The sequence below is a fragment of the Oncorhynchus keta genome, chromosome 4, assembly GCF_023373465.1.
Source record: "Oncorhynchus keta strain PuntledgeMale-10-30-2019 chromosome 4, Oket_V2, whole genome shotgun sequence".
Taxonomy (NCBI): Eukaryota; Metazoa; Chordata; class Actinopteri; order Salmoniformes; family Salmonidae; genus Oncorhynchus; species Oncorhynchus keta.
The window spans coordinates 87043039-87057499 of NC_068424.1; the positions used below are offsets into that span (position 1 = coordinate 87043039).

The window sequence follows — 14461 nt, forward strand, 5'->3', positions numbered from 1 at the left end:
CCTGGCCTGGGACGGTCTCTGTTACTACACAGCCTGGCCTGGTCTGGGACGGTCTCTGTTACTACACAGCCTGGCCTGGTCTGGGACGGTCTCTGTTACTACACAGCCTGGCCTGGTCTGGGACGGTCTCTGTTACTACACAGCCTGGCCTGGTCTGGGACGGTCTCTGTTACTACACAGCCTGGCCTGGTCTGGGACGGTCTCTGTTACTACACAGCCTGGCCTGGTCTGGGACGGTCTCTGTTACTACACAGCCTGGCCTGGTCTGGGACGGTCTCTGTTACTACACAGCCTGGCCTGGTCTGGGACGGTCTCTGTTACTACACAGCCTGGCCTGGTCTGGGACGGTCTCTGTTACTACACAGCCTGGCCTGGTCTGGGACGGTCTCTGTTACTACACAGCCTGGCCTGGTCTGGGACGGTCTCTGTTACTACACAGCCTGGCCTGGTCTGGGACGGTCTCTGTTACTACACAGCCTGGCCTGGTCTGGGACGGTCTCTGTTACTACACAGCCTGGCCTGGTCTGGGACGGTCTCTGTTACTACACAGCCTGGCCTGGTCTGGGACGGTCTCTGTTACTACACAGCCTGGCCTGGTCTGGGACGGTCTCTGTTACTACACAGCCTGGCCTGGTCTGGGACGGTCTCTGTTACTACACAGCCTGGCCTGGTCTGGGACGGTCTCTGTTACTACACAGCCTGGCCTGGTCTGGGACGGTCTCTGTTACTACACAGCCTGGCCTGGTCTGGGACGGTCTCTGTTACTACACAGCCTGGCCTGGTCTGGGACGGTCTCTGTTACTACACAGCCTGGCCTGGTCTGGGACGGTCTCTGTTACTACACAGCCTGGCCTGGTCTGGGACGGTCTCTGTTACTATACAGCCTGGCCTGGCCTGGGACGGTCTCTGTTACTATACAGCCTGGCCTGGCCTGGGACGGTCTCTGTTACTATACAGCCTGGCCTGGCCTGGGACGGTCTCTGTTACTATACAGCCTGGCCTGGCCTGGGACGGTCTCTGTTACTATACAGCCTGGCCTGGCCTGGGACGGTCTCTGTTACTACACAGCCTGGCCTGGTCTAGGAAGTGACTTACCAAGTACAAACAAATCAATTGATCTCTATATCCCCTTGTCTGTCTCTGATTGGTATAAAGGCTGGCGTGCTGTTCTGTCTGATGAAATCCTCTTTCTCTCCTCCCAGACGGTGTGTCCCGTGCCGGTTCGGCCCTCTTCAACGAGCTGCGTAATGCCGTGTTTGGGAAGGTGGCCCAGAGTTCCATCCGGCGTATCGCCAAGAACGTGTTCCTGCACCTCCACAGCCTGGACCTGGGCTTCCACCTGTCCCGCCAGACGGGGGCGTTGTCAAAGGCCATTGATAGGGGCACCAGGGGCATCTCCTTCGTCCTCTCTGCCATTGTCTTCAACCTGGGACCCACTGCGCTGGAGATGGGGCTGGTCTCTGCTATCCTGGTGGGTAACCCCTAACCCTAGAATAGGGGTGAGGCAGGGGAAGTAGAGGGTGAGGCAGGGGAAGTAGAGGGTGAGGCAGGGGGTGAGGCAGGGGGTGAGGCAGGGGGTGAGCCCCTGCAGGGGGTGAGGCAGGGGGTGAGGCAGGGGGTGAGCCCCTGCAGGGGTGAGGCAGAGGGTGAGGCAGGGGAAGCGGCAGAGGGTGAGGCAGGGGAAGCGGCAGAGGGTTTGGCAGGGGAAGCGGTAGAGGGTGAGGCAGGGGAAGCGGCAGAGGGTGAGGGTGAGGGGTCCTCTCTGCTATTCAACCTGGGACCCACTGCACTGGAGATGGGGCTGGTCTCTGCTGTCCTGGTGGGTAGAGTCCCCCTGCCTCAGTATGGATATATGATCATGTATGGTGAATGTCAGTTGGACAGTAGAGTAGGAGGATATGTCACTGTACCAACCCTGTACCAACACTGCCCCTGTACCAACACTGCCCCTGTACCAACACTGCCCCTGTACCAACACTGCCCCTGTACCAACACTGCCCCTGTACCAACACTGCCCCTGTACCAACACTGCCCCGGTACCAGCACTGCCCCGGTACCAACCCTAACCCATGGCTTGGCGGAACAAGTGGTCTCGGAGCCTGTTGGTCTGGACGGTGGCAGAGAGAACAGTCTATGTCTAGGGTGGCTAGAGTCTTTGGCAATTTTTAGGGTCTTCCTCTGACACCGCCTGGTATAGAGGTCCTGGATGGCATGGAGCTGGGCCCCAGTGATGTACTGGGATGTCCACACCACCCTTTGTAGCGCTTTGCGGTTAAGGGTGGTGTAATTTCCATAGCAAGTGGTGATGCAGCCTGTCAAGATGCTCTCGATGGTGCAGCTGTACTCCTTTTGAAATTCACTCAAACTACGCTAGTTCCGGCATACTGATCCTATCCCAAGTTTATAGGATTTCACCCCGATCATGAACATTTGTCTGGGTCTGCAAAAACGTTGAGACAGTCATGTTTTGTATGCCCGGCATGAGACTGTTCTCCATGTTAGCATTAGATAGTGTAGACTCCACAGCCATGGAGACTGTAATCCATGTTAGCATTAGATATTGTAGACTCCACGGCCATGAAGACTGTTCTCCATGTTAGCATTAGATATTGTAGACTCCACAGCCATCTTAGCATTAGATATTGTAGACTCCACGGCCATGGAGACTGTTCTCCATGTTAGCATTAGATAGTGTAGACTCCACGGCCATGTTAGCATTAGATATTGTAGACTCCACGGCCATGTTAGCATTAGATAGTGTAGACTCCACGGCCATGTTAGCATTAGATAGTGTAGACTCCACGGCCATGTTAGCATTAGATAGTGTAGACTCCACGGCCATGTTAGCATTAGATAGTGTAGACTCCACTGTAATATCTATTATAATAGTGTTTACCTACCTAGTGAGTCTAATAATGAGTCTGGATATTCAGACGTGGTTGGTTGACTTCTGTTCTAGCTCCGCTAGTCTGTTGAAGTGATACCTTGATAATGTCTTTTATCCACCTCCAGTTTGATGTCTTTCTCCCTCGTTTCTCAGCATTATGTTTCCCTCCTTAATACAATATTAAAATGTCTCTCTCTCTCTCTCCGCAGTATTATAAATGCGGGGTGGAATTTGCTGCGGTGACTCTGGGTACTCTGGGAGCGTATACCGCCTTCACCATTGCTGTCACACAGTGGAGGTACTGTCCACTAGGTTGTTGTTGACAGTTGGCCTTCACCTTAGCTACCTGTAGGTTTACATTGTACTAAGCATATATGTGGTTGGCTTGGCTATAGCTAGCATTATAGGAAAGCTCAAGCTACCTTTTCCTGTGAATTCTTCCCAACTGTGTAACGTTGGCGTCCATCTTGTTCTCCAGGACTCGGTTCAGGATAGAGATGAACAATGCAGACAACGAGGCAGGAAACGCTGCCATTGACTCTTTACTGAACTATGAGACCGTTAAGGTGAGACAGTTTCTCTTTCTCTCTCTCTCCTTCTCTGTCGTGTTCTCTCTCTCTCCTTCTCTGTCGTGTTCTCTCTCTCTCCTCTGTCGTGTTCTCTCTCTCTCCTTCTCTGTCGTGTTCTCTCTCTCTCCTTCTCTGTCGTGTTCTCTCTCTCTCTCTCCTTCTCTGTCGTGTTCTCTCTCTCTCTCTCCTTCTCTGTCGTGTTCTCTCTCTCTCTCCTTCTCTGTCGTGTTCTCTCTCTCTCTCTCTCTCTCTCCTTCTCTGTCGTGTTCTCTCTCTCTCTCTCTCTCTCTCCTTCTCTGTCGTGTTCTCTCTCTCTCTCCTTCTCTGTCGTGTTCTCTCTCTCTCTCTCCTTCTCTCTCTCCTTCTCTGTTCTCTCTCTCCTTCTCTGTTCTCTCTTCTCTCTGTTCTCTCTCTCCTTCTCTGTTCTCTCTCTCCTTCTCTGTTCTCTCTCTCCTTCTCTGTTCTCTCTCTCCTTCTCTGTTCTCTCTCTCCTTCTCTGTTCTCTCTCTCCTTCTCTGTTCTCTCTCTCCTTCTCTGTTCTCTCTCTCCTTCTCTGTTGTCTCTTCTCTCTCTCTCTCTCCTTCTCTGCTGTGTTCTCTCTCTCTCTCTCCTTCTCTGTCGTGTTCTCTCTCTCTCTCTCTTCTCTGTCGTGTTCTCTCTCTCTCTCTCCTTCTCTGTCGTGTTCTCTCTCTCCTCCTCCTTAATATTCTGCTGCTCAATGACATGGATAGATATTCATCATCCATTGTTTTCCATTTAAATGTCTGTTCTATAACCCCCCCGCCTTGATTTCCATTTAAATGTCTGTTCTATAACCCCCTGCCTTCCATTTAAATGTCTGTTCTATAACCCCCTGCCTTGTTTTCCATTTAAATGTCTGTTCTATAACCCCCTGCCTTCCATTTAAATGTCTGTTCTATAACCCCCCGCCTTGTTTTCCATTTAAATGTCTGTTCTATAACCCCCCTGCCTTGTTTTCCATTTAAATGTCTGTTCTATAACCCCCTGCCTTCCATTTAAATGTCTGTTCTATAACCCCCTGCCTTCCATTTAAATGTCTGTTCTATAACCCCCTGCCTTCCATTTAAATGTCTGTTCTATAACCCCCCGCCTTCCATTTAAATGTCTGTTCTATAACCCCCCTGCCTTCCATTTAAATGTCTGTTCTATAACCCCCTGCCTTCCATTTAAATGTCTGTTCTATAACCCCCCTGCCTTCCATTTAAATGTCTGTTCTATAACCCCCTGCCTTCCATTTAAATGTCTGTTCTATAACCCCCCTGCCTTCCATTTAAATGTCTGTTCTATAACCCCCCTGCCTTGTTTTTTACTGTCTCACCTCCCTCTCTCCCTCTCTGTTCCAGTATTATACTACACGATACTGTCTGACCTCACCTACCTCTCTCTCTGTTCCAGTATTATACTACACGATACTGTCTGACCTCACCTCCCTCTCTCTCTGTTCCAGTATTATACTACATGATACTGTCTGACCTCACCTCTCTCTCTCTCTGTTCCAGTATTATACTACATGATACTGTCTGACCTCACCTCCTCTCTCTCTGTTCCAGTATTATACTACATGATACTGTCTGACCTCACCTCTCTCTCTCTCTGTTCCAGTATTATACTACATGATACTGTCTGACCTCACCTCCCTCTCTCTCTGTTCCAGTATTATACTACATGATACTGTCTGACCTCACCTCCCTCTCTCCCTCTCTGTTCCAGTATTATACTACATGATACTGTCTGACCTCACCTCTCTCTCTCTCTGTTCCAGTATTATACTACATGATACTGTCTGACCTCACCTCTCTCTCTCTCTCTCTCTCTCTCTGTTCCAGTATTATACTACATGATACTGTCTGACCTCACCTCTCTCTCTCTCTCTCTGTTCCAGTATTATACTACATGATACTGTCTGACCTCACCTCCCTCCCTCTCTCTGTTCCAGTATTATACTACATGATACTGTCTGACCTCACCTCTCTCTCTCTCTGTTCCAGTATTATACTACATGATACTGTCTGACCTCACCTCCCTCTCTCTCTGTTCCAGTATTATACTACATGATACTGTCTGACCTCACCTCCCTCTCTCTCTGTTCCAGTATTATACTACATGATACTGTCTGACCTCACCTCTCTCTCTCTCTGTTCCAGTATTATACTACATGATACAGTCTGACCTCACCTCCCTCTCTCTCTGTTCCAGTATTATACTACACGATACTGTCTGACCTCACCTCCCTCTCTCTCTGTTCCAGTATTATACTACATGATACTGTCTGACCTCACCTCCCTCTCACTCTCTGTTCCAGTATTATACTACACGATACTGTCTGACCTCACCTCTCTCTCTCTGTTCCAGTATTATACTACATGATACTGTCTGACCTCACCTCTCTCTCTCTCTGTTCCAGTATTATACTACATGATACTGTCTGACCTCACCTCCCTCTCTCTCTGTTCCAGTATTATACTACATGATACTGTCTGACCTCACCTCCCTCTCTCCCTCTCTGTTCCAGTATTATACTACATGATACTGTCTGACCTCACCTCTCTCTCTCTCTGTTCCAGTATTATACTACATGATACTGTCTGACCTCACCTCTCTCTCTCTCTCTCTCTCTCTCTCTCTGTTCCAGTATTATACTACACGATACTGTCTGACCTCACCTCTCTCTCTCTCTCTGTTCCAGTATTATACTACATGATACTGTCTGACCTCACCTCCCTCTCTCTCTCTGTTCCAGTATTATACTACATGATACTGTCTGACCTCACCTCCCTCTCTCTCTCTGTTCCAGTATTATACTACATGATACTGTCTGACCTCACCTCCCTCTCTCTCTCTGTTCCAGTATTATACTACATGATACTGTCTGACCTCACCTCCCTCTCTCTCTGTTCCAGTATTATACTACATGATACTGTCTGACCTCACCTCTCTCTCTCTCTCTGTTCCAGTATTATACTACATGATACAGTCTGACCTCACCTCCCTCTCTCTCTGTTCCAGTATTATACTACACGATACTGTCTGACCTCACCTCCCTCTCTCTCTGTTCCAGTATTATACTACATGATACTGTCTGACCTCACCTCCCTCTCACTCTCTGTTCCAGTATTATACTACACGATACTGTCTGACCTCACCTCTCTCTCTCTGTTCCAGTATTATACTACATGATACTGTCTGACCTCACCTCCCTCTCTCTCTCTCTGTTCCAGTATTATACTACATGATACTGTCTGACCTCACCTCCCTCTCTCTCTGTTCCAGTATTATACTACATGATACTGTCTGACCTCACCTCTCTCTCTCTGTTCCAGTATTATACTACATGATACTGTCTGACCTCACCTCCCTCTCACTCTCTGTTCCAGTATTATACTACATGATACTGTCTGACCTCACCTCTCTCTCTCTCTGTTCCAGTATTATACTACATGATACTGTCTGACCTCACCTCCCTCTCACTCTCTGTTCCAGTATTATACTACATGATGCTGTCTGACCTCACCTCCCTCTCTCTCTCTGTTCCAGTATTATACTACATGATACTGTCTGACCTCACCTCTCTCTCTCTCTGTTCCAGTATTATACTACATGATACTGTCTGACCTCACCTCCCTCTCTCTCTGTTCCAGTATTATACTACATGATACTGTCTGACCTCACCTCCCTCTCTCTCTCTGTTCCAGTATTTCAACAATGAGAAGTATGAAGCAGAGAAGTATGATGGTTATCTGAAGAGCTACGAGTCCTCCTCCCTGAAGACCACCTATACCCTGGCCATGCTCAACTTTGGACAGAGTGTCATCTTTAGTGTGGGCCTCACTGGTATCATGGTGCTAGCTAGCAAGGGGATCATGGCAGGTCAGTCTACCCCTACACCCTAACTAACCCGAACCCCTACACCCTAACTAACCCGAACCCCTACACCCTAACTAACCCGAACCCCTACACCCTAACTAACCCGAACCCCTACACCCTAACTAACCCGAACCCCTACGCCCTGACGGAGCCCTACGCCCTGACGGAGCCCTACGCCCTGACGGAGCCCTACGCTCTGACACAATGCAGATATCCCGGTTAGCCAATGTGCGGGTGCACTGGTTGGTCGGGCCAATTGAGGTAGTATGTACATGAATGTATAGTTAAAGTGACTATGCATATAAGATAAACAGAGAGTAGCAGCAGTGTAAAAGAAGAGTTGGGGGTGACACAATGCAAATAGTCCAGGTAGCCATTTGGTTACATTTTCAGGAGTCTTATGGCTTGGGGATAAAATCTGTTGAGAAGCCTTTTTGTCCTAGACTTGGCCCCAATGATGTACTGGGCTGTACGCACTACGCTCTGAAGTGCCTTGCGGTCGGGGGGCCGAGCAATTGCCGTACCAGGCAGTGATGCAACCAGTCAGGATGCTCTCGATGGTGTAGCTGTAGAACCTTATGGGGATCTCAGGACCCATGCCAAATCTTTTTAGATTCCTGAGGGGGAATTGGCTTTGACATGCCCTCTTCATGACTGTCTTGGTGTGTTTGGACCATTCTAGTTTGTTGGTGATGTGGACGCCAAGGAACTTGAAGCTCTCAACCAGCTCCACTACAGCCCCGTCGATGAGAATGGGGGTGTGCTCAGTCCTCTTCCTGTAGTCCACAATCATCTCCTTAGTCTTGGTTACGTTGAGGAATAGGTTGTTATTCTGGCACCACCAGGCCAGGTCTCTGACCTCCTCTCTATTGGCTGTCTCGTCGTTGTTGGTGATCAGGTCTACTGTTGTGTTGTCTGCAAACTTTTTTTAAATGTACATGTTTTACTTTTATTTAACCAGGCAAGTCAGTTAAAGAACAAATTCATATTTTCAATGACTGCCTAGGAACAGTGCCTTGTTCAGGGGCAGAACGACAGATTTTTACCTTGTCAGCTCGGGGATTTCGGTTACTGTCCCAACGCTCTTATCACAAGGCTACCTACCGCCACTAACAAACTTAAAGATGGTGTTGGAGTCGTGCAGTCGTGTGTGAACAGGGAGTACAGGAGGGGACTGCGCACACACCCCTGAGGAGCTCCAGTGTTGAGGATCAGCGTGGCAGATGTTTCTACCTACACCCTAACTAACCCCTACACCCTAACTAACCCCTACACCCTAACTAACCCCTACACCCTAACTGCCCCCTACACGCTAACTAACCCCTACACCCTACAGTTGTGCAAGTCAGAAGTTTACATACACCTCAGCCAAAAACATTTAAACTCTGTCTTTGTTCAGTTAGGATCACCACTTTATTTTAAGAATGTGAAATGTCAGAATAATAGTACAGAAAATGTTTTATTTCAGCTTTTATTTCTTTCATCACATTCCCAGTGGGTCAGAAGTTTACATACACTCAATTAGTATTTGGTAGCATTGCCTTTAAATGGTTTAACTTGGGTCAAACATTTCAGGTAGTCTTCCACAAGCTTCCCACAATAAGATGGGTAAATATTGGCCCATTCCTCCTGACAGAGCTGGTGTAACCAAGTCAGGTTTGTAGGCCTCCTGACAGAGCTGCTGTAACTGAGTCAGGTTTGTAGGCCTCCTGACAGAGCTGCTGTAACTGAGTCAGGTTTGTAGGCCTCCTGACAGAGCTGCTGTAACTGAGTCAGGTTTGTAGGCCTCCTGACAGAGCTGGTGTAACTGAGTCAGGTTTGTAAGGCCTCCTGACAGAGCTGGTGTAACTGCGGCAGGTTTGTAGGCCTCCTGACAGAGCTGGTGTAACTGAGTCAGGTTTGTAGGCCTCCTGACAGAGCTGGTGTAACTGAGTCAGGTTTGTAGGCCTCCTGACAGAGCTGGTGTAACTGAGTCAGGTTTGTAGGCCTCCTGACAGAGCTGGTGTAACTGAGGCAGGTTTGTAGGCCTCCTGACAGAGCTGGTGTAACTGAGGCAGGTTTGTAGGCCTCCTGACAGAGCTGGTGTAACTGAGGCAGGTTTGTAGGCCTCCTGACAGAGCTGGTGTAACTGAGGCAGGTTTGTAGGCCTCCTGACAGAGCTGGTGTAACTGAGGCAGGTTTGTAGGCCTCCTGACAGAGCTGGTGTAACTGAGGCAGGTTTGTAGGCCTCCTGACAGAGCTGGTGTAACTGAGGCAGGTTTGTAGGCCTCCTGACAGAGCTGGTGTAACTGAGGCAGGTTTGTAGGCCTCCTGACAGAGCTGGTGTAACTGAGTCAGGTTTGTAGGCCTCCTGACAGAGCTGGTGTAACTGAGTCAGGTTTGTAGGCCTCCTGACAGAGCTGGTGTAACTGAGTCAGGTTTGTAGGCTTCCTTGCTCGATCATGCTTTTTCAGTTCTGCCCACAAACTTTCTAGAGGATGGAGGTCAGGGCTTTGTGATGGACACTCCAATACCTTGACTTTGTTGTCCTTAAGCCATTTTGCCACAACTTTGGAAGTATGTTTGGGGTCATTGTCCATTTGGAAGACCCATTTACAACCAAGCTTAAACTTCCTGACTGATGTCTTGAGATGTTGCTTCAATATATCCAAGTTATTTTCCTGCCTCATGAAGCCATCTATTTTGTGAAGTGCACCAGTCCCTCCTGCAGCAAAGCACCCCCACAACATGATGCTGCCACCTCCGTGCTTCACGGTTGGGATGGTGTTCTTCGGCTTGTAAGCCTCCCCCTTCTTCCTCCAAACATAACAATGGTCATTATGGCCAAACAGATACATTTTTGTTTCATCAGACCAGAGGACATTTCTCCAAAAAGTACAATCTTTGTCCCCATGTTCAGTTGCAAACCGTAGTCTGGCTTTTTTATGGGGTTTTGGAGCAGTGGCTTCTTCCTTGCTGAGCGGCCTTTCAGGTTATGTTGATATAGGACTCGTTTTACTGTGGATATAGATACTTTTGTACCTGTTTCCTCCGTGTGGTCCTTCTGTGGCTCAGTTGGTAGAGCATGGCGCTTGTAACGCCAGGGTAGTGGGTTCGATTCCCAGGACCACCCATACGTAGAATGTATGCACACATGACTGTAAGTCGCTTTGGATAAAAGCGTCAGCTAAATGGCATATATTATTATATTATTATTATATTATCTTCACAAGATCCTTTGCTGCTGTTCTGGGATTGATTTGCACTTTTCACACCAAAATACATTCATCTCTAAGAGACAGAACCCGTCTCCTTCCTGAGCGGTATGACAGCTGCGTGCTCCCATGGTGTTTATACTTGCGTACTATTGTTTATACAGATGAATGTGGTACCTTCAGGCGTTTGGAAATTGCTCCCAAGGATGAACCAAACTTGTGGAGGTCTACAATTTTTTGTTCTGAGGTCTTTGCTGATTTATTTAGATTGTCCTATGATGTCAAGCAAAGAGGCCACTGAGTTTGAAGGTAGGCCTTGAAATACATCCACAGGTACACCTCCAATTGACTCAAATGATGTCATGGCTTTAGAAGCTTCTGATAGGCTAATTGACATAATTTTCTGAAATTTTCCAAGCTGTTTTAAAGACACAGTCAACTTAGTGTATGTAAACTTCTGACCCACTGGAATTGTGATACAGTGAATTAAGTTAAATAATCTGTCTGTAAACAATTGTTGTAAAAATTACTTGTGTCATGAACAAAGTAGATGTCCTAACCAACATACCAAAACAACAGTTTGTTAACAAGACATTTGTGGAGTGGTTGAAAAACAAGTTTAATGACTCCAACCTAAGTGTATGTAAACTTCTGACTTCAACTGTAACTAACCCTAACTAAAGGTGACAGGTTAGTCTAACCCCTACTAACTAACTAACCCTAATAGAAAGAACCCTTTAATCGGTGTTGTGATTTGGTTTGACATTACAAAATCAACATTCCATTCCTGCAGATTCCTCCTTTAAGTAGCTGTGGAGGTTTGACAGTGTGTTGATATTGTTGACAGGCTCTATGACAGTAGGAGACCTGGTGATGGTGAATGGTCTGCTGTTCCAGCTCTCTCTGCCTCTTAACTTCCTGGGCACCGTGTACAGAGAGACACGCCAGGCCCTGATCGACATGAATACACTCTTCACACTGCTCAGTATTGACACCAAGATCAAGGTAACACATACCAATTGCACCCTTATTCCCTATGTAGTGCACTTCTTTTGAGCTAAGATATATCTAGAACACTGGAATTACTGACCAGCTGCACACAGTATTCCTAATAGGTTCTATACTTATAGTCCAGTACCAGTTCCTCTCGTGTGTCTGTCTACAGGTGAAGGAGCTGGCCCCTGTCCTCCTGTGACCCCCCCCCCCCCTAGTCTATAGTAAGTAGTCTATCCTAACTCTCTTGTCTCTCTCTGTCTCTCTACTCTAGGAGACAGATCTGGCCCCTCCTCTCTCCGTCACCCCTCAAGAAGCCACCATCAGGTTTGAGGATGTCTACTTTGAGTACCTGGAAGGACAGAAGGTTCTAGAGGGCGTCTCCTTCCAGGTGCCGGCTGGGAAGAAGGTGGCCATCGTAGGAGGGAGCGGATCAGGGTAGGCACTCGTAGGAGGGAGCGGGTCGGGGTAGGAGGGAGCGGGTCGGGGTAGGAGGGAGCGGGTCGGGGTAGGAGGGATCGGGGTAGGAGGGAGCGGAGCGGGTCGGGGTAGGAGGGAGCGGATCGGGGTAGGAGGGAGCGGGTCGGGGTAGGAGGGAGCGGGTCGGGGTAGGAGGGAGCGGAGCGGGTCGGGGTAGGAGGGAGCGGGTCGGGGTAGGAGGGAGCGGAGCGGGTCGGGGTAGGAGGGAGCGGAGCGGGTCGGGGTAGGAGGGAGCGGGTCGGGGTAGGAGGGAGCGGATCGGGGTAGGAGGGAGCGGATCGGGGTAGGAGGGAGCGGATCGGGTCGGGGTAGGAGGGAGCGGGTCGGGGTAGGAGGGAGCGGGTCGGGGTAGGAGGGAGCGGATCGGGGTAGGAGGGAGCGGATCGGGGTAGGAGGGAGCGGATCGGGGTAGGAGGGAGCGGATCAGGGTAGGTACTCGTAGGAGGGAGCGGATCGGGGTAGGAGGGAGCGGATCGGGGTAGGAGGGAGCGGATCGGGGTAGGAGGGAGCGGATCGGGGTAGGTACTCGTTTAGAAAGGCCTTGACCTGTCTGAAATGGTCGTATGAAGTGCACTGGTCAGAAATATTTCATAGTTGTCTCAGCTTTTAATCTCCTTAAAACCGGTCAAACTGATGACATTGGACATGTTTCTCAGGACCAATATTTCCACTGTTTTGGAGTTATTGCGTCTCGGCATCTAAATGAAACAGCTACTTTACCGGTGTTACATTGATAAAATGAAGATGTTGTTCTGGTGAGCACTACTTCATCTGGTGTCATAGGGCCCAGAGAGAAGCTGCATGTATCTAACTACAGTTGACAAACAAATGGCCGACCAAATGTCAGAACTTGGGACGTGGAACCAGGCTATGAAGGATGACCAGTCCTCTTCTGCCTGTGCCGTGTGGAGATTATAACAGAACATGGCCAAGATGTTCAAATGTTCATAAATGACCAGCAAGTCAGCACCTCAGGAGTAAATGTCGGTTGGCTTTTCATAGCCTATCATTCAGAGTATCTCAACCGCTCCTGCTGTCTCTAGAGAGTTGAAAACAGCAGGTCTGGGACAGGTAGCATGTCTGGTGAACAGGTCGGGATTCCATAGCCGCAGGCAGAACAGTTCAAACTGGAGCAGCAGCATGGCCAGGTGGACTGGGGACAGCAAGGAGTCATCATGTCAGGTAGTCCTGAGACATGGTCCTATGGCTCAGGTCCTCCGAGAGAAAGAAAGAGAATTAGAGAGCCTACTGAAATTCACACAGGACACCGCATAAGACAGGAGAAGTACTCCAGATATAACAGACTGACCCTTGCCCCCCGACACATAAACTACTGCAGCATAAATACTGGAGGCTGAGACAGGAGGGGTCAGGAGACACTGTGGCCCCATCCGAGGACACCCCCGGACAGGGCCAAACAGGAAGGACATAACCCCACCCACTTTGCCAAAGCACAGCCCCCACACCACTAGAGGGACATCTTCAACCACCAATTTACCATCCTGAGACGAGGCTGAGTATAGCCCACAAAGATCTCCGCCACTGCACAACCCAAGGGGGGGCGCCAACTCAGACAGGAAGATCACGTCAGTGACTCAACCCACTCAAGCGACGCACCCCTTCTAGGGGCCTACTAAATGGCAGTCATTATAATGGGGCCTACCAAATGGCAGTCATTATAATAGGGCCTACCAAATGGCAGTCATTATAATAGGGCCTACCAAATGGCAGTCATTATAATGGGGCCTACCAAATGGCAGTCATTATAATGGGGCCTACCAAATGGCAGTCATTATAATAGGGCCTACCAAATGGCAGTCATTATAATAGGGCCTACCAAATGGCAGTCATTATAATAGGGCCTACCAAATGGCAGTCATTATAATAGGGCCTACCAAATGGCAGTCATTATAATAGGGCCTACCAAATGGCAGTCATTATAATAGGGCCTACCAAATGGCATTCATTATAATAGGGCCTACCAAATGGCAGTCATTATAATAGGGCCTACCAAATGGCAGTCATTATAATAGGGCCTACCAAATGGCAGTCATTATAATGGGGCCTACCAAATGGCAGTCATTATAATGGGGCCTACCAAATGGCAGTCATTATAATAGGGCCTACCAAATGGCAGTCATTATAATGGGGCCTACCAAATGGCAGTCATTATAATGGGGCCTACCAAATGGCAGTCATTATAATGGGGCCTACCAAATGGCAGTCATTATAATGGGGCCTACCAAATGGCAGTCATTATAATAGGGCCTACCAAATGGCAGTCATTATAATGGGGCCTACCAAATGGCAGTCATTATAATAGGGCCTACCAAATGGCAGTCATTATAATAGGGCCTACCAAATGGCAGTAATAATGGGATATTGGTGTGTGTGCAAATGTGGTCAATGGGTGTGAAATCTCTCTGTAGAAACCCTTATTTAACCAGCTGGTA

General features: G+C 48.7%; 1 protein-coding gene and 1 long non-coding RNA gene across 2 annotated transcripts in view; both read left to right on the forward strand.

Annotated features, from left to right (window-relative positions):
• LOC118376691 (iron-sulfur clusters transporter ABCB7, mitochondrial-like) overlaps positions 1-14461 on the forward strand; it is a 64318-nt gene that overhangs the window by 29222 nt on the left and 20635 nt on the right. The window contains exons 6-11 of the mRNA XM_052518091.1: positions 1203-1471; positions 3097-3185; positions 3366-3453; positions 7170-7344; positions 11383-11540; positions 11803-11966. Coding sequence (XP_052374051.1) covers positions 1203-1471; positions 3097-3185; positions 3366-3453; positions 7170-7344; positions 11383-11540; positions 11803-11966 — 943 coding nt within the window. The remainder of the gene's footprint in view (positions 1-1202; positions 1472-3096; positions 3186-3365; positions 3454-7169; positions 7345-11382; positions 11541-11802; positions 11967-14461) is intronic.
• Positions 7476-11359, forward strand: LOC127929782 (uncharacterized). The gene is made up of 3 exons (XR_008136165.1): positions 7476-9157; positions 9199-9278; positions 9359-11359. It is a non-coding gene; the product is annotated as an uncharacterized LOC127929782 (long non-coding RNA).